Source organism: Aotus nancymaae, unplaced genomic scaffold (assembly GCF_030222135.1).
Source record: "Aotus nancymaae isolate 86718 unplaced genomic scaffold, 86718_ANA_hifiasm-v0.15.2.pri h1tg000020l, whole genome shotgun sequence".
Lineage (NCBI taxonomy): Eukaryota > Metazoa > Chordata > Mammalia > Primates > Aotidae > Aotus > Aotus nancymaae.
In genome coordinates, this window is record NW_026988432.1 from 52,300,543 (window position 1) to 52,326,674 (window position 26,132).

A 26,132-nucleotide genomic window follows, 5' to 3' on the forward strand; every position below is an offset into this window, starting at 1 on the left:
GGGTACTGTACAACTCCACTTACCTAAGGGAAAACAGACCAAACTCATCTCCAGTGTCAGAAATCAGCAAAGTGGTTATTTGGCGGGCAGCAGAGCAGATAATGACCAGTTGAGATACAAGGGGGACTGTGAGGTGTTGGTGTTGTCCTTTGTCAATCTAACTGCTGATTACATAGTTGTGTTTACTCTGTGAATATTTATGAATAAAAAGTTCAATTTGGCCAGGCATGGTGGCTCATGTAATCCCAGCACTTTGAGAGGCCAAGACAGGCAAATCACTTGAGCTCAGGAGCTAGAGATCAGTCTGGGCAACACAGTGAAACCCCATTTCTACAAAACATATAAAAATTAGCCTGGTGTGGTAGTGTATACCTGTAGTCCCAGCTACTCGTGACGTTCAGGTGGGAGGATCACTTGAGCCCAGGTTGTCAAGGCTGCAGTGAACCATGATCAGGCCACTGCGCTCCAGCCTGGGCAACAGAGCAAGACCCTGTCTCAAAAAAAAAAAAAAAATCAATTAAAAAAAACTAGTCACTTCCCTAAATGGACATACATAAGCAAAAAAACAAAACAAAATAAACTTTGACTTTAACCTCATAGCTTATGTAAAACCTAAAAATGGAAAATAAATCTAAATAAAAAACACAAAATGATATAACTTTAAAAACAGAAGACAATCTTGACCTGGGGTTAGGCAAAGTCCTCAGACATTGCATCGAAAAGAATGATCCAAAAAAGAGAAAAAAAAGATAATTAGATCTCATCAAAATTAACAATTTTATTCTGCAAAATACACTGCTAAGATAATGAAAAGACAAGCTACATACTGGGAGAAAATATTTGGAAATCATTTATCTGACAAAGGAATTGCAATCAAATATATTTCCTGGTTTTGAAATTTCACTCTAGTTATACGTTACTGCTAGGGGAGGCTCAGTGGTGGGTACACAGGACCTACTATGTTTATAACTTTTTGTGAGGCTACAATTATTTCAAGACAAAAAGGTTACTTTTTGTTTGTTTGTTTTTTATGGAGTTTCACTCTTGTCACCAGGCTGGAGTGCAATGGGGGCTATGTCAGCTCACTGCAACCTCCTCCTCCCAGGTTCAAGTGATTCTCCTGGGTCAGCCTCCCAAGCAGCTGGGATTACAGATGCCCACCACCCACCACGCCCAGCTAATTTCTTTAGTATTTTTAGTAGAGACAGTTTTTACCATGTTGGCCAGGCTGGTCTCGACCTCCTGACCTCAAGTGATCCATCTGCCTCAGCCTCCCTGAGGTGAGCCACCATGCCTGGCCAAAAAGGTACTTTTTTAAAAAGGATATTCGGAGTTATCAAGCAAACTGACTATTTTTTCCCATCTCTGGCTAGTATTAAGTATATTCTAACACAGTATTAACGGAGCAATCACTGATAACACTTTCCTGGAGGACAACCTGATTCAACTAATCAAAAGCTACTAGAATGTACAAACCTTGACCAAGAAATTCCATATCTAGGAGCTTTTCCTAAAGAAATAATCAAAGATGTATATGTATAAATTTGCAAATAATGTAGTTTTTTACAGTTGTTTATAACACTGAAAAGTTGGAAAAAAACTTAAAAATAGGAAATAAGTGGAGGACTAGTTAGTATGATATACTGAGAAGACAGAATACAATGCAGCCATAAGAAATTTAAGACATAGAAGAATATTTATTGACATGGAAAATGTTAACAATTTACTTCTATATGAAATATGTAGGCTACAAAACAGTATATACAGTTTAATACCATTTTTATGGAAAGAAAAATAGCCATATATACAAAACCATGCATAAGAAAAAATAAGGATGTACATATCTAAATTTAAATAATGATGGCCATCTCTGGATAGTGGAAACAGAGGTGATTATGCAATTTTCCCAATAAATTTTCCTGTCCTCCAAACAGTATCTGCTTCATACTATTACTTCTTGGTTGTAATTAGTTTGATATAATTCTCTTCAGAAAGGCTGTTTCATTATATGCACCACAAAGCATACTTTTGATGCAGCTTCTGCAATTCCCATCTAAAAAGTAGACAATACTCGCTCTTATACACTGGCATATGGAGACTATTTGTAATTAATACACTGTAAAATATGTCAAAGCAGGCCAGGCATGGTGGCTCACACCTGTAATCCCAACACTTTGGCAGGAAGATTGCTTGAGACCAGGAATTCAAGACAAGCCTCAGCAACATAGTAATACTGCAACTCTACAAAAAATTTAAAAAATTAGCCAGGTGTGGTAGCATATGCCTGCAGTCCCAGCTACTTGGCAGGGTGGGAGGTCAAGGCTGCAGTGAGCCATGATCATGCCACTGCCCTCCAGCCTAGGTGACAGAGCAAGAACTCATCTCTAAAAAAAAAGGTTTTAAATAAAGTAAAATATGCCACAGCATAGATCTGATTATAGAAAATTATTATGTGGAGAAGTGAAAAACCCCCTAATCAAGACAAATTTTAAATACAGGAAAAAAATACTATCATTAGTTCAAGTTTCCATTAAGGGTAGAGTGTGAAATAGCTCCAAGTTCAGAACTGGAGAATTTTGCATCTCTCCCTGTTACCAGCCAATTGACTTTAGGTAAAGAATATGAGAGTTTTTTAGTCAGTAAAATAATAGTTAATAATTCTGTAAAAATGAGCAAAAATAAGTTTCTCATTGTTTCCTATCTCTCTTCACAGGTCTGACATGCCAAAATTGTGAAATTATTTAATGCTAATTAATAGTTTTTAACTTCTTTAATTATGTAAAATAACTGACTTTTTGAATTATTTTAACAGTTAAAACACAGAACATACTTTTCATAGAACCTGAGGTTTAAGTGTTCCAAATACACAAAGGTCATTCTCTGCTGACTCCTGATAACATATAACATTAAATATAGCTATAACAAATAATTTAGAATTTGTATTTCAGAATCCATCCTGGTGTAAAGCTATTTACTATAACCTTACTAAAAATAACAACAGTAAGGATGTTGGATCATTTAAAAGTAAAAGATCAGAGAAAAGAGAAAAAGACCTGTTTGTCCAATTCTCTGTGTCTTCAATGCTCTAGCACCATCCCAAAGTTGCCTCCTAATTTCTGTTCCCTCCCTGGGAAGGGAAGTCCAGGCAAATCTGTGATCAGTAAATAACTTTTAATAATTGTTTGCAATTATATCTGAAAGTGAGCAGTTAATAACTTACTGTTATATCTCAAAGGTAAATTCATTGTCTAAATGCCCAGAGGTAACTTGAAGATGAAAGAAACATAAAGGTTTGATAAGAATACAGGAAAAAAAAATGGGGAGGGGAAGGGTTGTTTCTGTTTTTCCAATCAAAAGGTTTGCTCCTTCTCTCCGCAAAATCTTGGAAGCGAGAAAGCTATCTGGAGTGTATGCATCAAATTGATGTAACTACACAACATACTCCTGCCCTACACCAGGGTCATTATGCCACCTCTATCTCATTCTATCAATGTCTCATTTACCACAGCATTGCTTCTATCATAGTTCTAAATCCTCAATGAAGATCGCAAGAAAGGTACTTCCCGGTTGTTAAAAGAAAGCAGAATGTTACAGCAACACATTTCTGAGGTGGAAGGAGACTACTGACGCTCCATATTTATTGCTTACAAGAATAAAACAAAAAAAGCAGAGACTAGAAAACCACTTTTTGAAATTTCACAATCACCAATTTGCAACAGAAATTGAGGCATAGTATTTATGTTAACAAATAAGCTGGATGAATTATCACCTCAGCACATAACTACAGATGGATACTTCTGGATTTTCACTTAATCCATTACTCAATGATGAACACTATAAAATGGAAGGTGACATGAACTAAAATCACAAGAAGAAACTCTCCAAGATCAATCTTAAATGAACTCCTATTCCAACAAGCCATAAAGAGCAGTAAAAAGGCAATATTCATTTAACAGTACAAGAATCTCGATGACAAGAAATCAGGTATTTATATTTCTCTAGAGACATTACTTCTCCACCTAACAAAGGCACTTGACATGTACTGAAATGGACAGTTAATTCAGGTACTGCCCTGGGCAACTGTTACCTTCCTAAAATTAGATGAAGTGGTGATTAAGTTCAAATTAGTTCTCCAAAATAAGCCTGAAACACACATGAATAGATCATAAGTTCTCTATTTTTGGCAGATGCTATAACCAAAGAAGAAAAGATAATGTTGGTATCCATGATGAATTGGCTGACTTGAGCAGTCAAGGATACTCTCTCTGCACAATATATTCCTTGATGACTACGGAATGTATATATAATTATAGGCAAATTAACCTTTCCTATAGTTTCAGGTATTAATGATCATTCCTCTTCTTGTCTTTTCTTACTTTTTTGTTCTTTCCCAAAGACTTAGATGACTCCTCCTGAAAAAGACACAAATCAGTGTAGCATCTTTCCATTTACATAAAAACTAGACTTTAAATCTAATCACTTAGAATATATTTATATGTATATATGTATTATACATATATTCATACATATATGCATGTATGTATGTTACAGTGAGGGTAGAATCACTTTCATATGTGTCATTTTTCTGTTTTACAGGGTACTTTCACTTATAGACTAATTTTTTTATTTTTTTGGGAGTCTCATCTATCCCACAGGCTGGAGTGCAGTAGTGCCATCTTGGCTCACTGCAACCTCTGCCTCCCAAGTTCAAGTGATTCTCCTGCCTCAGCCTCCCAAGTAGCTGGGATTACAGGCATACACCACCACACCTGGCTAATTTTTTTTGTATTTAACAGAGACAGGGTTTCACCATGTTGGCCAGGCTGGTCTTGAACTCCTAACCTCAGGTAATCTGCCTGCCTCAGCCTCCCAAAGCACTGGGATTACAGGCGCAAGCCACCATGCTTGGCCTAGGCAAATATTTTTTAAACAATCAAGAATAATCAAGGAAAACTTATTTATCTAGTAGATTTACATTTGAATAACGTCAGTATTATTTCATCTATTGTCCCACTTTCCCAAGCAAGGCGGTAAAGTTTACATAAGACAAATATGAACATACTTAAAATATGAAACAAAATAAACTCAAAGTATAAAGGAAGAAAGCATCTAAAGGCATGCCAGGGGAGGGGGAGATGTTTTTGACACTAACAGAGAATTTCAGAATTGTATAGATGTTTAAAGAACATCTAGTCTGATGTGACATTAGCTACAACCACACTGGGGCTCAATTTTAGGGGGTGGAAACTAGTCTTTTCTAATTAAAAAATTCTATGAACCCCGAAATCAAGGTGCGAAGGGATGAAGTGATTTGTCCAAAGTCACATGACTGGACAGACACACTGTTTAGACTAGTGTCTAGGTCTCCAGGTATGTACCACCCACATTCTGATTACTTCTTAATTTTGTCTTTTTAAAAAATTCCCAGGCAGTGATGAGAAATTCTCTAGATAGATATAGTATGAGGAGCCACTTACAGATGAATTTGTGTAGTTCTTTTCCACTAGTATGTTTCTGGCACAGTTGTTGATATGTTTAAAGCGATCTGGTCCTAGCAGAATCCCTCCATACCAGCGTGATACTACCACCATGACATTCTTCACATTTAAAATCTGTTATTTTTTGGAAGCATAATTAGATACATAGACAGACATGTACAAATGTGAGTTTTAAAAAAGGAGAATGAAATAACCCATATATAAAATTGCTCATAAAATTTCCCAGTGACTTTAACAGTAGAGCCATATGAGGAGGCACTGAGTGAGATTACTAACAATGCAGGGAGTGAAATGGAAGAACAGAAGGGAATCTGGAAAATCATCACTGTGTCTCACAATGTCCTTAAATTCCCAACTTTGGGGCAAGTGGACAGAGTGAAGGGGAGACCATGCAGGTAGGGTTCTAGTTCCTGGTAATTTCAACCAGAACAGCTAAGTTTAGGCAGCATTTTACCACTAGGCCAAACAACAATAACAAAAAACCTGCTTCTAAACAAAGCTACAGGGGCTACAGGAGGTATTAATTCCTGGTGTTACCAATAAGGTTTTCATCAGTTGAGACCTAGATCCATCTTGCTCTATCACCCAGGCTAGAGTGCTATGGAGCAATCTTGGCTCACGGCAACCTCTGCCTCCTGGGCTCAAGCGTTCCTCCCACCTCAGCCTCCTAAGTAGCTGGAACGTACAGGCACATGCACCACCATGCCCGGCTAATTTTTATTTTTTGGTAGAGACAGGGTTTCACTATGTTGCCCAGGCTGGTTTCGAACTCCTGGGCTCAACTGATCTCCCCTCCTCGGCTTCCCAAAATGCTGGGATTACAGACATGAGCCACCATTCCTGGCTGTCTTCATCAGTTTGACATTTGTTAAATGCTGCCCTTAATGTGAAGCCTGCCAGTCTACAGACCTGACCCACAAACACAGTTCCTATTCAAGGGAAAGGCCTTGTTAGAAAACAAACCTCCACATACAATAGCAGAAAAAACCAAGTAACTACCTTAGGGAAAAAACAATCCAATCTTAAAATTAATGGACAATAAATGATCACCAGACAGATGAAGAAAATCCAGCAGCATGAAAGAGAAAGGACAAGATAAACAAACTAAAATGGACCAGGAAAAATTTTTTAGGGGTGAGAACATCTTAAAAGAGAAACTCTAATTAATATAATCAGAGAAATTTTAGAAGATATTAAATTCATAAAAACAGAACAGGATATTCTTAAAAAGGAAAAACAGAAAACAACAAAGAACTCTTAAAAATTAAATATATGGTTGCTAAAATAAATTTAAAATTCAACAGAAATTTGGACAACAGTCAAGAAAATGTCTCAGAATATAAAGACAATGAGATGGACAACTCAACAAAAAATTTTAAAAATTCTGGATCTATCCAGAAGTTCCAATATCCAACTAATAGGAGTTCCATAAAGAAAAAATAGAAAAAATAAAGAGAAGGAAATTGTCAAAAAAACAAAGTTTTCCCAAAGTTGAAGTCAATCTTCTATTGTCTATGTCTTGAAAGCATAGCACTTCCTATTAATTATTTGCTTTCTGTCCCAATCCACTGGTTAAAAATTTCACTCAATATTTTAACATCAACTACTGATTAAATCAAATATATTTTGTTACATAGTTCAACTGATTTAGCTATTACTAAATGGAGCTCTGTTTTGTTGAGAAATTTTATGGCTCATACAGAACAGGATTAATAGTTTCCTTACACCTACCTCCATGAGATGAAGAAGACGCCCACCAGCTGCTGTTTCCCCATCATCCTCACAATCCTGTAAGAAGGTCTGTTTATCCTCACAATATATTCTGCAAATACATATAACAGCATTATACTTTGAACCTAAAATATTATAATGCAAGTTATTTCTCAATACTTCTGATCATTTTGATTACTTCCAACATCAGCATATTCATTTTTCTAAATTCTTCTTGAAATATGTATTATTTTAGATATATGTTCACTGACAATTTACTATCCAGTATGTTTGTCTTTTTATATACTTGGGAAAGCTAGGAATCAAAAGCATCTCCTTTATATCAGAAATGTTGCTATTACAGGAAGGTGAATTTATACATGTGACATTCCCCTTAGTTCATTTAACATTGAAGTTACAGAGAGCAATCATTGAAAAACATTTGAGAATACACTCTACAGAAGCAATATAATAGGCATCAAGACATATTCTAAAAGAAGTGGCATGCATCTGTCTTCAAAGAGCCTTAAGATATAGGGAAACAGGCCAGGCGCGGTGGCTCACGCCGGTAATCCCAACACTTTGGGAAGCCGAGGCGGGCAGATCACGAGGTCAAGAGATCGATACCATCCAGGCCAACATGGAGAAACTCCGTCTCTACTAAAAAATACAAAAAATTAGCTGGGCGTGGTGGCACACGCCTGTAGTTCCAGCTACTCAGGAGGCCGAGGCAGAAGAATTGCTTGAACCCGGGACGCGGAGGTTGCAGTGAGCAGAGATCGCATCACTGCATTCCAGCCAGGCGCCTGGTGACAGAGTGAGACTCTGTCTCAAAAAAAAAAAAAAAAAAAAGATAGAGGGAAACAAAAAGTGTATATAAAAGAAAGAAGGCAATAAAACCAACATAAGGTAATATTTTATACTTTCCTCTCATCTTATTACACCCATCATGCATTTCTCTATTTTCTTCTTTCTGAGTAAGAATGTAAAGATTTATTTTTATCTTTAAACTTTTCCCCTGGATGGTTACTAATATTAGAGACAAATCATGGCATTTTAATCCATTTAAACTATCTAGAAAGTTAGTATTTGAAATAATAATGTAGGCCTATAATATAGTAAAATAAGCTTGGAAAATAAGTGCTAGAGATTGAAAGAAAATTAGTGTCAGTTATGGTATGCCATCTGGTGGACTTCTCAGGGCCCTACAATGGCATCATGTGGAACTGGACAAACGTAATAAAGACACCCTCCCAGCACTGGCCATAAAAAGCTGTAAACTTTTAATGTAAATACTAAAAGCTATAAAAGGTCATCTACACACCTAAGTCAATTATGTTACCTTACAGCAGTCACATTCACTCATTCACTCATCCTTCCTTCCATCCATCTATCCATCTATCCACTAATAAATATTTACTGACCACCTACTATAAACATTAAAGTTAAAATACTATGAGCACCTTTGAGCTTTTTTTACATAGCTTAGATACAAGATTGTTGAAGCTACAGCCACAGCCATGGAGGAGTGAAATAAACAAATGAAATTGGATTATCGAATTCAGCTCTATCACTTAACTATGGGATCTTGAAAAAGCTAACCTTTTTACAGTGGTAGAACTGCTAACTACTCAGAGTTAATTTACATAGTTTTGGCACAGAGTAGGCACTCAAAAAACATGCAGAATAGATGAACATTACAACTTTTACAACCCATTCTAATAACTGAGAACACAGGTGAATTCCTCATTTTCCTACTGAAGGTCATAACTGATTAAGAAAATATTAAAATTCTGTCTAGTGATACTCCATTAAGAAGGGAATTACATAACAAATAATTGTTTGTAAGTTTTGGCACTTAAAGAGATGTGAAATTAGTAATATTAAAAACTCACCTACTCAAAGTGATGAATTTTTGAGTTTCAGTTTCAGATAGCCAAGATTCTACAAATAGTCTCAATCATATTTTAAATTTACACCAAGTCCCTATGCTCTGATTTATTTTAGGACTAAACTATGTTCTTTTAAAGTCTTACAAATTCACAAATTTTTTTTAAATGCCCTTCATTTCTTCACTTACAAATCAGCAAAGATGCGTATAAAAACCTTAATTCCCAAAACTGAAACTCATGTAGTAAAAGAGGTACTCTTAATTCACTGCTGATGGGTGCATAAATTGGTTTTAAAAACCTTTGGGCTCATGCCTGTAAATCCTTGCACTTTGGGAGGCCACGGTGGGCAAATCACTCGAGCCCAGGAGTTTTGAGATGAGCCTGGGCAACATGGGAAAACCCTGTCTCTACAAAAAATATAAAAATTAGCCGGGCATAGTGGCTGGTGCCTGTAGTCCCAGCTAACTTGGGAGGCTGAGGTGGGAGGATCACTTGAGCCAAGACTGTGCCCCTGCACTGCAGCCTGGGCAACAAAAGGGAGACTCTGTCTCTAAATAACAAAACAAAACAAAACCTTTGCAAGAAATTTGGCTATATATCAAAAGTTTCAAAAATGTTCACACTTTTTGATAATTCTAAGAATTCTTTCTTCCTTTTAATTATACCCCCACTTCGTTTCAAAAAAGAATCTCAAGCAACCAGAACCTATTCTGAGGAAATAACCTAAAAAGTATACAAAAACATTCACGGGACCGCTCTTTATAATCGTGAAAAATATGAAAAACTAAAAGGAAATGGTTAAATTGTAGAATGGCACCTCAAATAAATATTATACAGCCATTAAACAGTATTTATCAAGTAGTTATAACAACATAAAAAAGTTCTTTTGTTTAATTAAGAAAAAAGCAGAATACAAGGGTGAAGCATTGGGAAAAAATTAACTTTGTATAGAAAAAGTAAAAAAAACCCAGAATATTGTCAATTGCATCAGATGGCAGAAAATGCCAGATTTTTCCCTTCGATTTTTTTTTCTTTTCTGCAATTTCCAAGTACTCTATATGCCTATTACTATTATAATGGAAAAAATACATAATAGTTATTATTTTCTAAAATCATGTATCATTTCCCTCCATTTTTTATAAATTTTGTATACTAAAAATTGTGATGATTACTCACCTGTAGGCATAGATGTTGTGGGTGGCACTAGCTATTTTCTTATTCTCATACAATTTGGAAAGAACCATTTTCACCTTAAAAACAGCAATAATATAAATAAGTATGCTTTATATTTGCTATGTAAATAAATGCTAGAAAAATGCCTTAAAGCATGTTGTATTAAAATAAATAGTCACTTAAAGAGTCTACTATACTCTGAAAAAGTCATTTCCAAAGTTTCCTTCTCATTTTAGGGGCAGAAACTGGTACTCATAATTGCTATAGAAATGACAGAGCTGGTGTTTCTGAGCACAAATTATCGACAAATATTTCGGTACTATGCAAAGGGAAAATGTGTTCCTCATGTAAAGAATTTTAAATGCAAATGTAAAAATTTCTAAAAACTAGCTCTGAAATTTACTAAATGTATACATCCAATGTAGCAGGTATACAATAATGGTATGTTCCAAATGTTATAAAACCACAACTTTCTCTGGGAGTCAAGTAAGGTTCATAGAGGAGGTCACATGAGCCAAGTCTTATTCAGTGGCAGTTCTTCTGCAACAAAAAGACATTCCACACAAAGAATAGGGCTATATACAAATACAGGGACTGGGTGGCCAGATTTAGCAAATAAAAATATAGGACATCCAGTTAAATGTGAATTTCAGATAAACAAGTGATTTTTTTACTATAAGTACATCCCATGCAATAATGTTTATCTGAAATTCACATTTAACTAGGTATTCTGTATTTTATCTGGAAACCCTAGCAGGAACAAAAAAAGAGAAAAGTTCAGGAAGTTTTACAACAGCTTTAACTTAGAGTATGAAAGAGATGATAGAAGATCTGTCATGAATGATAAGCTAGGGCCATATTACAAAGGATCTATGTAATAAGTTTAGGTGTTCCCTTGTAGACATTGGAAATCAGCAAAGATTACATGTGCGAAGGTGGATAAGAGAGAGAACAGAGTGAAACATGGTCAGATTTTTCAGGAATGTTGTAATGGCAGAAGTATGGAAGAAATATTGGTGGCAGGGAACGCTGAGCTGGAGTTGGGGACACCAATTTGGATCAGGAATTGTGCAATCTTCTGTTTATCATTTTTAAATCTTTCAGGTTCTCAAATTCTGATCCATAAAATAGACAATGACCTCTAAAATTTGTTTCAGCTCTCACAAATTATAATCCTGTAAATCTAAGTGACTACGATCAGAAACAGAAAGAGGATCCAGAATGAACAGATTCAGAATTAGAATGAACTCAGAGGACCCTGGGAAGATGTGACCAAATGCAAGGGACAAAACAGGATTCCTGAGAGAAAAGACTGGAAGTCTGCACCAAAAGTTATGATCTTGACCACAAGACAATGAAGAAAAGCACCTCCTCTTTCAGAGAGTGACAGAGCCTGGTACAAAGAGCTGTATCCCTGAAGGTCAGGGCTTTAAAGAGCTTTAAGAGTAGAGTAGCTGCAAAGACCAAAGGAAGAGACTCATACCTAAAATCTGTGGTAAATGAGACTTTTTTAAAAATTTAACTTTACAGATAGTATTGAAATTGCCTCATACCTCAATAAAGGTTAAGCTGAGCTAGACTATAGAATCAAGGAAGAAGAAAAGGATTCTGCTGAAAGGAGAATGAGAAAGGCAAAGACCTAGGAATAGTTTTTGGCTAAAATCTCTCCCATTTATATCCCTGCGTGGAAATAAGGTCACCTAAGATCAAGAAGCACAAAGGAAAGTAAGTCAGGTAGGGAGCACTTGGTTTAGCCAGTCTGCCTACTGTCCCTTTTGTTGAATAATAACAGAGGAATGGCCTTAGTTTCACAGAACTCCCATTCTACAGGACAAATAATTCTTTTTGACAAGATATTAAGCATCATAATTTTCTATAATAACACAATGTTTCTTATTTAAAGATTCATTAGAGGGTTAACCCCTAATCAGAGTTTAGATATAATTTTGAAAGCAGTGACAAGCCTGGCTCAGTGGCTTATACCTGTAATCCCAATACTTTGGATTGGGAGGCTGAGGTAGGAGGGCTAATTGAGTCCAGATCTAGACCAGCCTGGGCAACATGGTGAAACACTATCTCACAAAAAAAGAAAGAAAGCAGTGACGAACAGAAACAAAACAAATATTCTGTGATTCACAGTTATTTGGGAGTAGAAAAATGGACAAATAATTTTTATCTTATATGAAAATAAAACATAAACGTAAAAATAAGGGCATTATTGCAAAATCATTTACTTGAATTACTTTAGTAAAATATCAAAGTGAGCGAGACAAAAGAATTATACCTGTTTGGGACAAACTACTGGAGCCAAGTGTGCCTGAAAAGTACTTCTTCGGTCTGTAATAGGAATGCCATGATCAATTGGAGGTAATTCTTCTACTTCTAGAAATGTAAAGAATTCATTTATTTTTTTACAAAGTCATACATTCAAATGTTGAAAAACTGAAATGGGAGGAGCTGGGAAAGAAATGTAAATTATATAGTAAATCAACTAAAATAATCATTAATCATTATCTACCAAAATTAAATGTAAATTATAATTTTAAGTAAAAAGTTTCTAAGTATATTGTACATAAGATTAAAATATTTGACTTATAAATGATCTCTACCTGCCAAGGTTACCCAGGGGAAGCAGTGGGTTGAGACTAAAATCCTCTAGTGCTGCAGTCAGTAGTTTAAGTTGGTACAATATCTAACACAATATATAATTTTTAAGAATGTAAAGGGGTCCTGAAACCAAAGATTTATAGTTGCTAATATAAAGCTTATTTATCAATTTCACTGTTGTTAGACCTCTGAGTTGGAAAAACTATGAATTTATATTCTTTATATTGTGTAACTACAATATAATATCTTCTGCTAATACAACTGTTCCTACTTAATATGATGGAATACATCAATAATATATCTAACTGGTATTCCATAAAAGTATCATGATTTCCAGTTACTACACCTCTTAAACAAGTTTAAGAATCACTAATTAACTCTCAATTCTGTTGAGAGACTTAATCATCCTAGCTACTACTACCTGCCCTACTTAGGATGAAAAGTTATTCAAGACAAGAAAGTAGGTTTATGTAGGGAGTTGGAGACCAGCCTGGCAAACATGAAGAAACCCCATCTCTACTAAAATACAAAAATTAGCCAGGCATGGTCGCATGTGCCTATAATTCCAGCTACTTGGGAGGTTGAGGCAGGAGAATCACTTGAACCTGGGAGGTGGAGGCTGCAGTGAGCTAAGATCATCCCACTGCACTCCAGCCTGGACCACAAAGCAAGACTCGATCTCAAAAAAAAAAAAAAAAAATTGAACTCAAGCTGGCACAATGGTGCGTGCTTGTAGTCCCAGTTACTCGGAAGGCTGTAGTGGGAGGATCAACTTGAGCCCAGGAGTTCAAGGCCAACTTAGGCAACACAGCGAGACCTCATCTCTCAAAAAAAACTCTTAAAGGCATTTTACTAGCTTTAATTTCAGGGGCTGCACTTTCAGTTAACGTATTTGTATTGTGAGCATAGACCAAAATTTAGTCCTAAGACATCAGAAAACAGCTAAGGATATCAATACAGAAATATAAAAACATGATGTGAACTAAAAACATTAATAGCCTTTCTTAGTTTCAATTTCTTCCACCACTAAATCAAAACTCTAGAAAGTAGGAGGAAAAGAGTAAATTTCCATTTTTTCCTTACCATTTTGATAGCCTCAGCAAACACCAAAACTGCCAACAGGCAGGAAAAAAATAAATCTCAATTATCTGCAAATTTGTAACTCCTTCCTAAAATTTGAGAAAATTAGGAAATTTCTCTATCATCTCAAAGAACAATACATAATACTACCAACCCCACTCTCCTCAAAAGAAACTAGTTAGTAACATTATACCTGTCCGATTGTCACTGATATCAAAATCCAACGTTTTAACCGAACTTTCTGGCTGACATGCTAAAATGAGATCATCTTCACATTCAACATCTTCCTCTTCAGTTTTCTTCTTTACATCTGGGCCTATGTGAATATGAGACATGATTACTCTATGAAACAATAAGAAATGATGCTTTTTAAAAAAATCACTGGGTCTTGGTTTCTAAACTCCACTCTTCAACAGAAGGAACCAGCACTCAACCCCTAGGAGAACTGGTTGATTCCTGAGTTGGAGCAAGGAAAACACAAGATGAACCTGGAACATCATGTGGATCCAGAAACCGGGAAATGCTTAAAAAAAGGTGGGGCTTATAAAAAGAACACAGGAGCCAACCTAAAGAGGCTCTTAAAGGTGAAAGCTAGAACAATTTGAGCAACAACAAAAAAATGATCGTATGGCATTTTAACCAATGGCTGAAATAATATACATGCTATAAATAAGTAAATAACTGATATAAATAATAAACAGATAAGCAAATAAATACATAAATTGGGAGGAGAGACATCCCTTTCTCACAATAGAATTCCAATTACTAAATGAAGAAGGAATGAAAACAATAAAATCATCATCAGGCAAACATCACAGTAATAAATATTATTGACAAGATCCATGGATAGATACTAAAATTAGTGGCTGAAAGTTTAAGGAGAAACAGGACATTAGCATAGCTTCAAAATATCTCTCTCAAGGTACAAAGACAAAGATAGTAACTGTACTGGTTAATTTTACATGTCAACTTGGCTAGGCCACAGTACCCATATATTTGTTTATTTTTGTTTGACACTTAGTCTCACTCTGTCACCCAGGCTGGCGTGCCGTGAACAATCTCCACCTCCCAGGTTCAAATGATTCTTGTGTCTCAGCCTCCCAAGTAGCTGGGATTACAGGTGTATGCCACCACACCCGGCTAATTTTTGTATTTTTAGTAGAGATGGGGTTTCGCCATGTTGGCCAGGCTGGTCCTGAACTCCTGACTTTAAGTGATCTGCCCACCTCAGCCTCCCAAAGTGCTGGGATTACAGGTGCAAGCCACTGTACCGAGCCTCAGTACCCATACATTTTGTTAAACACTATTCTAGATTTTCTCTGACGGTATTTTTTAGATGAGATTAACAATTATGTCAATTGACTTTGAGTAAAGCAGACTGTCTTCCATATGGGCTTCATCAAATCAGCTAAAAGCCTTAACATTAAAAGACCGACCTCCCCAGAAGAGGAAATTTTTCCAGCAGACTATCTTTGTTTTCAAACTGCAACATTCACTCTTTCCTGGGTGCCCAGCATGCCAGCCTATCCTGAAATTTTGGACTTGCCAACACACACACACACACACACACACACACACACACACACACACACATATACACATATATTCTATGAGTTCTGTTTCTCTGGAGAACCCTGACTACAGGGTTTATAGTGGAGACATTTGGCAGATACCACCTTAACCGAGGTATCAAGGTAAATATCACCAATAATAAGGCAAATGATACGGCAGGCACAGTGGCTCACACCTGTAATCCCAGCACTTTGGGAGGTCGAGGCGGGAGGATCACTTGAGCATAGGAGTTTGAAACCAGCCTGGGCAACATAAGGAGAACTTGTCTGTACAGAAAATTTTTAAAGTAGCTGGGAGTATACCACCACTCCCAGCTACTTTAAAAATTTTTTGCATAACCAGCTCTTTTTAAATTTTTTGTAGAGACAGGGTTTTCCTATCTTGGAACTACATCCTACGTCCCAGCTACACCCTCCAAGCCTTGGAGGATTGCTTGAGCCCAGGAGGTTGAGGCGACAGTGAGCCATGGGTTCATGCCAGCCTAGGTGACAGAGTGAGACCGTGTCTCAAAAATTAAAAGTAAAAGTAAAAAATAAAGCACACGGTGCCAGGCATGGTGGCTGATGCCCATAATCCCAACACTTTGGGAGGCTGAAGCGGGCGGATCACTTGAGGCCAGGAGTTTGAGATCAGCCTGGCCAACATGGTAAAACCCCATCACTACTAAAAATACAAAAAAATTATCGGACCATGGTGACAGGTGCCTGTAATCCCAGCTACTTAGGAGGCTAAGGCAGGAGAATCGCTTAAACTCAAGAGGCGGAGTTTACAGTGAGATCGTGCCACTGCACTCCAGCCTGGGTGACAGAGCGAAACTGTGTCTCAAAAAAAAAAAGCCATTATGATATAAATTCCTTAATATGTTGCACTATGAAAGACACAACAGTGGGAGTGGGGGGGGACAGTTGGGGGTGGGGAGTTGGGGAGAGATAGCATGGGGAGAAATGCCACATATAGGTGAAGGGGAGGAAGGCAGCAAATCACACTGCCACGTATGCACCTATGCAACAATCTTGCATGTTTTTCACATGTACCCCAAAACCTAAAATGCAATAAAAAAAATAAAAATAATAATAATAAAAAAAGAAAGACACAACAGCATTTTTTTCGTATTCTTGCCATTAGGAAGGAGATCCAGGCATCTAGGATCACCTCCCCCTTGACTTCCACACTGCATTTCAATAGAAGAAAAGGCTAGCAGACTGGCGCCTCCTAAATTGTCTTCCTGTAAATAGCAGGCATGGTGTTGGGGAATCTCTCTAGAAGATATTGTTTTTACTTAAACAAGATCAAACCCTCACCCTACTCCTCCATCAACCAAGACCCTTTCATATGTGATTTCTAAAACTGTAAACCCAAGACCCTTTCATATGTGATTTCTAACACTGTAAGCCCAAGACCCTTTCACTTGTAATTTCTAAGGCTGTGAACCTAAGCTTCTTTCATGTGTAATATCTAGAGTGTAAGCCTATATAAAGGCAGAGCTTCTCTGTTAGGTGAGCTTGGTGGTTAGACAAATTGTTGCCTCACTCTCGGGTGGTAATAAAACCTCTTCTTCCTAGTTCGGTGTCCAAGAGGTCTGTTTCTCGTGGCCGCTCCTGCTTCAGCCAAAAATGGCTCATCTCACGCCAATCATGAGAAAACATTTGACAAACCCAAACTGACAGGCATTCTACAAAATAACTATCAGTAGTCTTCATAAGTGTCAAGGTTATAAAAGTCAAGTAAAGACTGAAGAACTGTTTATAGACTAAAGGAGAGTAAAGAGAAACAACAATGGAATGCAATGTAGAATCCTAGACAAGATCCTACAACAGCAGAGAGGATATTAGTAAGTTTGTAAAATCTGAATAAGCTCCTTTAGTTAATAATATTGCACCAGAGTCAGTTTTCTGCTCTTGATTAACTGTATGATGGTTTTGTAGGATGTTAACAGGAAATCTGGGTAAGGGATATAAAAGAGCCCTTTGTACTATTTTTGTAACTTTTCTGTAAGTTTAAAATTAGTTCAAAAGTTTTAGAAATTGTAAATAGCTGTGTAATTAGTTCAAAATTAGAAATTTCTATGCTAAAAAAATATAAAGAATGAATCTATAGTGAAGATTAACAGTAAAATCAAAATGAATTACTTATTCTTACTAGTTCTTCAAAATTGTTAACCCTTTCGCTTTAATATGAAGTCTACAAAAACAATTTTAAAGAAAAAAATCCAAACAAAAAAATTTCTAAAAATTCAAAATTATGAATCATACAACACGAATTAATACATCCAAAATTTAAGGAGTGGTTAAACTATATTATGGATACAGGTAAGGAAAATATATATATATTTTGGAGACTGAGTCTCACTCTGTCACCCAGGCTGGAGTGCAGTGATGCCATCTCAGCTCACTGCAATCTCTGCCTCCCAAGTTCGAGCAATTCTCCTGCCTCAGTCTCCAGAGTAGCTGTGATTACAGGCATCCACCACCACGCCCAGCTAGTTTTTGTACTTTTAGTAGAGACGAAGTTTCACCATGTTGCCCAAGTTGGTCTCAAACTCCTGACCTCAAGTGATCTGCCCGCCTGAGCCTCCCAAAGTGCTGGGATTACAGACATGAGCCACTGCACCTGGACAAAACTGTCATTTTTAAGATCAATTACTAAAATTTCCTAAGAGTTAAGTGATACAAAATTTCTGGAGTCCTAATTTTTTACTGTAATACATTTTATTTCTGTAATTGTCCCATCTCTAGAAAGGTAGATTGACAAATAACTTGTTTATGGAATTCTGAGAACACTTATAGATGCCCTGAAATGCTACAAAATCAGAACATGGACAATAAAAAGTTAAAGAAAATACTTCAAGAAAGATTGTTATACAGACAGAATATCTTCATTTATCTCTTTGATTTCTTTTAAATTTTTGTGGCTATTTAACAGGTGTATATATTTATGGGGTACATGAGATATTTTGATACAGGCATGCAATGTGTAATACTCATATCATGGAGAATTGGGTGTCCATCCTTATCTCTCTGATTCTTGATTCTAAAAGAAGCAGTAAAAATACTTGCCCTCGTAGAAAAATGGTAAAAATGCTCTAAAGAAGATATACTGCTATCAACTTTAAACTGATTTTGCCAAAGGAGTCCTAAATAATTAGTTTCCTGTAAATAGCCTTCTAAAAAGTTAGTAAGTAAAAGACCATGTTCTGTTTTTCTTTTCTTTCCCTTTTTTTTTTTTGGAGACAGGATCGCGCCCTGTCATCCAGCCTGGAGTGCAGCAGCATGATCACAACTCACTGCAGCCTCAACCTTTCAGGCTCAAGCAACCCTCCCACCTCAACCTCCCAAAGTGCTGGGATTACAGGTCCAAGTTTTTTTTTAATCCTTCTTTTTCCCAAATTGAAAACAATTCTACTAGTGTAACAAGAACACTCTATTTGGAAATAACATGTTAAATAGAGTTATTTTACTCTCTCAAAGGCCTTTGTGGTATGTGAAACAAAGACTAGCAAGTGAAGTAATAGCAAATGTTGGAAGCTTCTATGTTGTTCATATACTTAGTGATTCAATAGAAGATTAAAAATAATAGAGAAAAATTAAATTTTCAGATGTTTTAAAATTAGTGGTAATGGCTGCATAACTCTATAGAATACTAAAAGCCACTGAATCGTACACTTTAAAAGGGTAAGTAATTATGACATGTAATTTATATCTCAATAAAAAATTCAATTGTGAAGTTAATTTTTATATCCTAATATTGGTCACTGTGTTTTCCAAAATTATTTTTCTTTTTTTTTAGATGGAGTCTCGCTCTGTTGCCCAGGCTAGAGTGCAGAGATGTGATCTTGGCTTACTGCAACCTCCGCCTCCCAGGTTCAAGCTATTCTCCTGCCTCAGACTCCTGAGTAACTGGGACTGCAGGCACGCGCCACCATGCCTGGCTAATTTTTGTATTTTTAATAGACATGGGGTTTCACCATTTTGGTCAGGCTGGTCTTGAACTCCTGACCTCGTCGTGATCTGCCTGCCTCAGCCTCTCAAAGTGCTGGCCAAATTTCTTTTTCTATAAACACTAGATTCATTTGAAATTAATATCTCAGCTGAACGCAGTGGCTCATGCCTGTAATCCCAGCACTCTGGGAGGCCAAGGCAGGTGGATCATTTCAAGTCAGGAGTTCAGACCAACCTGGCCAACATGGTGAAACCCTGTTTCTACTAAAAATACAAAAATTAGCCAACCGTAGCAGTACATGCCTGTAATCCCAGCTACTTGTGAGGCTGAGGGAGAAGAATTGCCTGAACCCAGGAGGCAGAATTTGCAGTGAGCCGAGATTATACCACTGCACTCCAGCATGGGGGATGGACTGAGACTCTCTCAAAAAAAAAAAAAAAAAAGAAATTAATATCTCATTTATATAGTCCAATAATTCATAAGGAAAGTTACAAAGTTCATATAACCTTAACTATAGTCAAAGAGAACAGAAATTTTGGACCTAAGTTCTTTCACCATAAAATTCTACTTTTGTAAGAGTATACAGGAGTCCCCTTTATCTGCAAGGGATACGTTCTAGGATGCTGCAGTGGATGGCTCAAAGCACAGATAGTACAAAACCCTATATATACTGTTTTTTCCTACATATACATATATATCTATGATAAAGTTTATTTTATAAATTAGGCACAGTAAGAGATTAACAACAATAACGAAAGCCAAAATAGGCCAATTATAATATACTATAATAAAAGTTATGTGAATATGATCGACTGACCTCTCTCTCTCAAAATATCTTATTGCACAGCACTTACCCTTCTTGTGATGATGTAAAGTAATAAATGCCTATGTGACAGAATAGAACAGCACAATATTTCATCATGTTTTTAGAATGGCACATAATTTAAAACTTATAAATTATTTCTGGAATCTTCCATTTAATATTTTCAGACCACAGTTTACCACAGGTAACTGAAACCATGGAAAGCGAAACCTCAGATAAGGAGAAATACTGTAATATGAAATCAAAGAGGCTAAACCTTACAGAAAGAAATAACTATAATTACATGAGTAATTAAACTTTTCAGAGAAACTTGGATTTTACAATATACAAACCATAAACCAGAATACAGATTTTCATATTAAATTTCAATTAGAATATCTACATAAAAATATAATTACTGTAAGTAAAAAGAGTATTGATAGTATTTTTCAATCCTACCTGGTTCTGTCATCTGAGATTTTTGTATTAGAACATCTCTTATTTTCTCCACCCACAGGTAAAGAATACTTTCACCGATATTCTGTCTACACAAAATTAAGGGAAAAAAATTTGTTATTTCAAAAATCACCTTCTCAGATTCAAGAAGATCCAGACATTTACAATCCAAGACAGTATATACAATCTAAACATCTCTTTTTAAAAAATAATTTATAAAAACCTGGGGTTTATCAACATTTGTGTCTGAGTATTTAATATAGGTTATATCAACATTAAAGATTCCAGTTGACTCCAAAATTAACATGGCTTACTTTAAAATAAGCAGAAGAGTTGTAACCAAAGAGGAGAATAAACATTTCTGAACTACATGGATTAGAGAAATATAAATGTGACTTAGTTTCTATAAGTGGATACAATTTTTCAGTATAGATGTCTGATCAGTTTGCATTTTTAAACTTTTAAAAGAATTTCAAACCACTTATTTCGCACACTTATCATTTAGTATACTTATTTCAACATGAAAGAATGCAAAGCATATGGGAAACTCCAATTTACAAGACCGAAAAGACAATTCAACAATGTTATTCATACCTTGTTTCTGACAAAATATTCTATTGCCTAAATTGATTCATTTTGGTTCCAAATAACTAAATCCATCTCAAAGGATCACTGAGAAAAACAATGTGTCATGGGTTTTAAAGTCATGTCCATAGTTATGTTAAATGATGGCAACAGCAGTAAAATAAAGGCCTAAGTGTCTGTTCGTTAGAGAATGACACTAATTGTAGATAAGCACGGTATGTGTTTAAAGATATCACCACACTACTATATAGCAACACCTCACCTCCTTCCTCTAAAAGCTTCCCTTGAAACCATTATCTCTCTTTATCACTACTCATCAGCACCCTCCAAAACTTTCAAAACAAGCAATCAGAAGAAAACATTGTTTTCAAATAATTCTATACCCTCAAATCCTCCCCATCACACCCACAATTCCTAATACTAAAACTAAATACCTGTATTGGTTGATATAACAATAAAGCTATTCACTAAAATGCACTAAGCTATGTGAAGTTAAACTAATCATTTAATCTGAGTTTCAGTCACCTAATTTTCAGTATTATAAACTGGATGAGATGATTTTTAAAATAAGAACAGCCCAGGGCTGGGCATGGTGGCTCACACCTGTAATCAAAGCATTTTGGGAGGCCAGGGTGGGCAGATCACCTGAGCTCAAGAGTTCAAGACCAGCCTGGGCAACATGGTGAAACCCCATCTCTTAAAAAAATACAAAAATTAGCTGGACATGGTGGTGTGTGCCTGTAATCCCAGCTACTCAGGAGGCTGAGGTGGGAAGATCACTAGAGCCTGGGAGTGGAGATTGTGACACTGCTCTCCAGCCTGGGCAACAGAAAGAGGACGCTTCTTGGGAGAAAAAAAAAAAAGAACAAGTCAGATGTGGTGGGTCACATCTGTAACCTCAGCACTTTGGGAAGCCAAGATGGGAGGATAGCTTAAAACAAAGAGTTTGAGATCAGCCTGGGCAACAAAGTGAGACTCCATTTCTAGAAAAAATTCAAAAACTCAGCCAGGCACAGTGATGTGTGCCTGTAGTCCCAGCTACTTGGGAGGCTGAGGTGGGAGGATCACTTGAACCTCAAGTTTGGAGGCTGAAGTGAGCTATGATTGCACCACTGCACTCCAGCCTGGGCAACACAGTGAGACTTCATCTCAAAAAAATAAAGAACAATTGTTTTAAAGAACAAAAAAATGATAGCTGCTACTTTAGTGCTTATAACATTATCCCCTTTTTTACAGATAAGAAAACAGACACAAAGAGATGACACTATTTAAAGAACTGATTCCAAAACCCTGACTGAAACAGCCTTAACCTCAGCTTGACTGAACTTTAGATAGGCCCATTCCTGACTCTAGGCCTTTATCTCCCTTTTCTTGGAGTATTTTCTTTAGAAAACTTGTCATTGTAAATTCCTTCTCTACCTCTTTGAGATATATGTAAAACTTTTTATAAAAAACTTTAATTGGTTTTACAACCCAGGAAATGTCTTTCTCAAGGACCTAGGAACCATCCCTTTGAAACACAATCATCAAACAAGACAGTGCCCTTATCTTCCAGTCTCTATGGGAAAAATAGCAGGCTAACTTCAACAGGTACCTCTTGGTAAACACAGATGGTCCACTCACAAAGAGAAATATTTGCAGCAACAAAAACTCAATATGCCCAACACACCTGATTAATGGCCCCACATAATACCTTTTAGTACTTTTCCACTAGCTCATCCTGGCCCTTAAATCCCTTCTGCCTTTTGTTTCAGAGGAGTTGAGTTTACACTTCGTTTTGGCCTCTTTCCCCTACTGCAATGGTCTTGAATACAGTCTTCCTTGTCTGTTTAACTTTATCCGGTATAATTTTTGCTTCAAGAAGCCTCACTTACCAATATTAAAACCTAAGACTCCATGATATATCAAAATGTGAAGAGATGCAAAAAATTTCAAAAATTACTTTCTTGGACTTCTAAATTAAATATTGCTATAATAGATCATCACAAAATCAAATACTATAAAAAAACCTGTAATCCTTTTCATTTTCTCTACAGTATCATATTCTAAGTATTTTAAATGTATTTACTTTTTGTTTTATCAAAATAGTTTCCATTTATTCAAAATATTTTTTAATATTTAAAATATTCATATGCAAAATATTTAAATAAAAATTAAGGGCATAGTAGCTCATGCCTGTAATCTCAATACTTTGACACGAAGAGGCAGGCAGATCACTTGAGGCCAGGAATTTCAGACAAGTCTGGGCAACATAGCGAGACCCCTTGTTTACAAAAAAATACAAAAATTAGCCAGTGGTAGCACACCTATAAACCCAGCCACTCAGGAAGCTGAGGCAGGAGGATCACTTGGGCCCAGGAGGTCAAGGCTGCAGTGAGACATGATCATGCCACTGCACTCCAGCCTGGGCAACAGAGTGAGACTCCATCTCTGAAAGAAAAAAAAAAAAAAAAAAAGTGGGTACAATAACCAAACTAGTCTACATCTAATCAATCACCAAATCCTAGCTTATATTTTTTTAAGTATTTCTTTAACTGACCTTCTCCATTCTTCTGGTTCCCTTTATAAAGGCCTCCACTATATCCCTCCTGAGTTACTGACTGCTCTTCTAAAGAGTCCCTTCTTCACAGACTTACTCTTTATTTATTTATTTTTTTGAGACAGAGTCAGTCTCTGTCACCCAGACTGGAGTGCAGTGACACAAACTCAACCTCCTGCCACCTCAGCCTTCCAAGTAGCTGGGATTACAGGCAAGCCCCACCACACCCAGTTAATTTCTATTTTTTAAATTTTTATAGAGATGGATGGGAGGGACTCTTACCCATCTATGTTACCCAGGCTGGTCTCAAACTTCTGGCTTCAAGCAATCCTCCCACCTCAGCTTCCCAAAATGGTAGGATTACAGACAAAAGCTACCACACCTGGCCCATGTTTAATTTTTAAACACCAATATTTTCCACTTGCTGCCCTCTGCTGGAATTATATGGAAAATATGATTAAAAGTTGTCAAAAAAGGCCAGGTGTGGTGGCTCAGGCTTGTAATCCCAGCACTTTGGGAGGCCGAGGCAGGCAGATCACTTGAGTTCAGGAATTTGAGACCATCCAGGCCAACATGCTCAACCCCGTCTCTACCAAAAATTAGCCAGGCGTGGTGGCACACAACTATAATTCCTCTCTACTAAAAATACAAAAATTAGCCAGGCATGGTGGCACATGCCTGTAATCCCAGCTACTCAGGAGGCTGGGGCATGACAACTGCTTGAACCCGGGAGGCAGAGGTTGCAGTGAGCCATGATCACACCACTGCACTCCAGCCTGGGCAACAGAGTGAGACTCAGTCTCAAAAAAACAAAAAGTTGTCACACAAAAGTTTTAAAAATAAAGCCAGGTGTGGTGGTATGTGCCTACAGTCACAGCTACTCAGGAGGCTGAGGCATGAGGATCACTTAAGGCTTGAGCCCAGGAGGTCAAGGCCAGCTTGGGCAACACAGTGAGACCCTGTCTATTAAAAAAAAAAAAGCTTTAAAAGATGTGTATTTCTACTTAGACTACATGCATGAAAATATTACCACTGGACCAAGGTTATTCAAGCACGTTTAATAAACAAAGCAATATGGCCCATATTCCACCGTTATAACAAACTATATTGTAATCTCTGATAATTCCTAAGTCTCAAATAGCTCAAGCAAACTAGTTAAGGAGAAAAGGAAAGTTGTGTACAGTGGGAAGGTATAGTTTAGTAAAAGGAGGATTTTTTTGGATGGGGGATAGGCAGGTGGGGAGCCACTTCTGAGTATATGACATTGTACATGGCTAAGAAAAAAATATAACTGATAAATGTGATTAACATGATGGAAGCTAAGTGTGGGAAGATTTTCAAGAAAGAAGAAGTGGTTAATACCACCAAAAATTAGGTAAGAGCTGAAAAATGACCACTAGATGAACAATTCTGGTGTTAACGGTAAACAAATCTGCAGTATACTGATCTTATTCTACTTGAAGCAGGGGGCGGGGGGGTGGCAGATAAATTGGCAAATAAGAGTAAATAAAAGATTATAGAAAGAAGTTTGTTGGGGGCACAAAAGTTGGAGTGGCCAGTAAGGTTAGGGAGAAATATCAGAAAACATTTGATTAAGGAAATACTTATATGCCAAAGACAACAGAATCACTAAATGGGGACCCAAGGAAGACCATATTTGCTCTAGGCAGGAATAAGTAAAATGGATTCCACAATGACTTACCATTTTCTAATTAAATATTTTGGGAGGAAAAGAAACCTGGCCTGGATCCCAGGGACACAAAGAGGGGCTGTCACTGTACCAAATGGAGTGGCCACCTAGAACATATAATACAATCCTTACTAGATCCTAGATTACAGTAAAACTGATATTCTAGAACATTATTTACTAATATATCTCCTTAAAATTAATCTAAATTAAGTTATATCTTCTCTAGACAACTGCATTAGCCCCCTAACTGATGTCCCACATCTATTCTTGCTGCCTTCCAAACAATACTCCAAACAGAAATAGGATGATTTTTTTAAATGAAAATATTATCATGGCCAGGCACAGTGGCTCACACCTGTATCTCTGCACTTTGGGAGGCTGAGGTAGGAGAACTGCTTGAGGCCAGGAGTTTGAGACCTGCCTGGACAATAAAGCAAGGCTCCATCTCTACAAAAAAAAATAATTTTTTAAAAAATTAGCTGGGGGCCGGGTACGGTGGCTCATGCCTATAATCCCAGCACTTTGGGAGGCCAAGGTAGGTGGATAATTTGAGGTCAGGAGTTCAAGACCAGCCTGGTCAGCACAGTGC

At 36.8% G+C, this 26,132-nt stretch overlaps 1 protein-coding gene across 1 annotated transcript in view; it reads right to left on the reverse strand.

Moving 5' to 3' along the window:
- Nucleotides 1–1,677: 1,677 nt before the first annotated feature.
- The window catches only part of IMPACT (impact RWD domain protein), a 29,732-nt gene continuing 5,277 nt past the window's right edge, over nt 1,678–26,132 (reverse strand). Inside the window, exons 5-11 of the mRNA XM_064379325.1 lie at nt 20,733–20,818; nt 14,154–14,276; nt 12,558–12,655; nt 10,277–10,350; nt 7,230–7,320; nt 5,478–5,612; nt 1,678–4,412 (exon numbers count right to left, since the gene is read on the reverse strand). Coding sequence (XP_064235395.1) covers nt 4,344–4,412; nt 5,478–5,612; nt 7,230–7,320; nt 10,277–10,350; nt 12,558–12,655; nt 14,154–14,276; nt 20,733–20,818 — 676 coding nt within the window. The 3' untranslated portion in view covers nt 1,678–4,343. The remainder of the gene's footprint in view (nt 4,413–5,477; nt 5,613–7,229; nt 7,321–10,276; nt 10,351–12,557; nt 12,656–14,153; nt 14,277–20,732; nt 20,819–26,132) is intronic.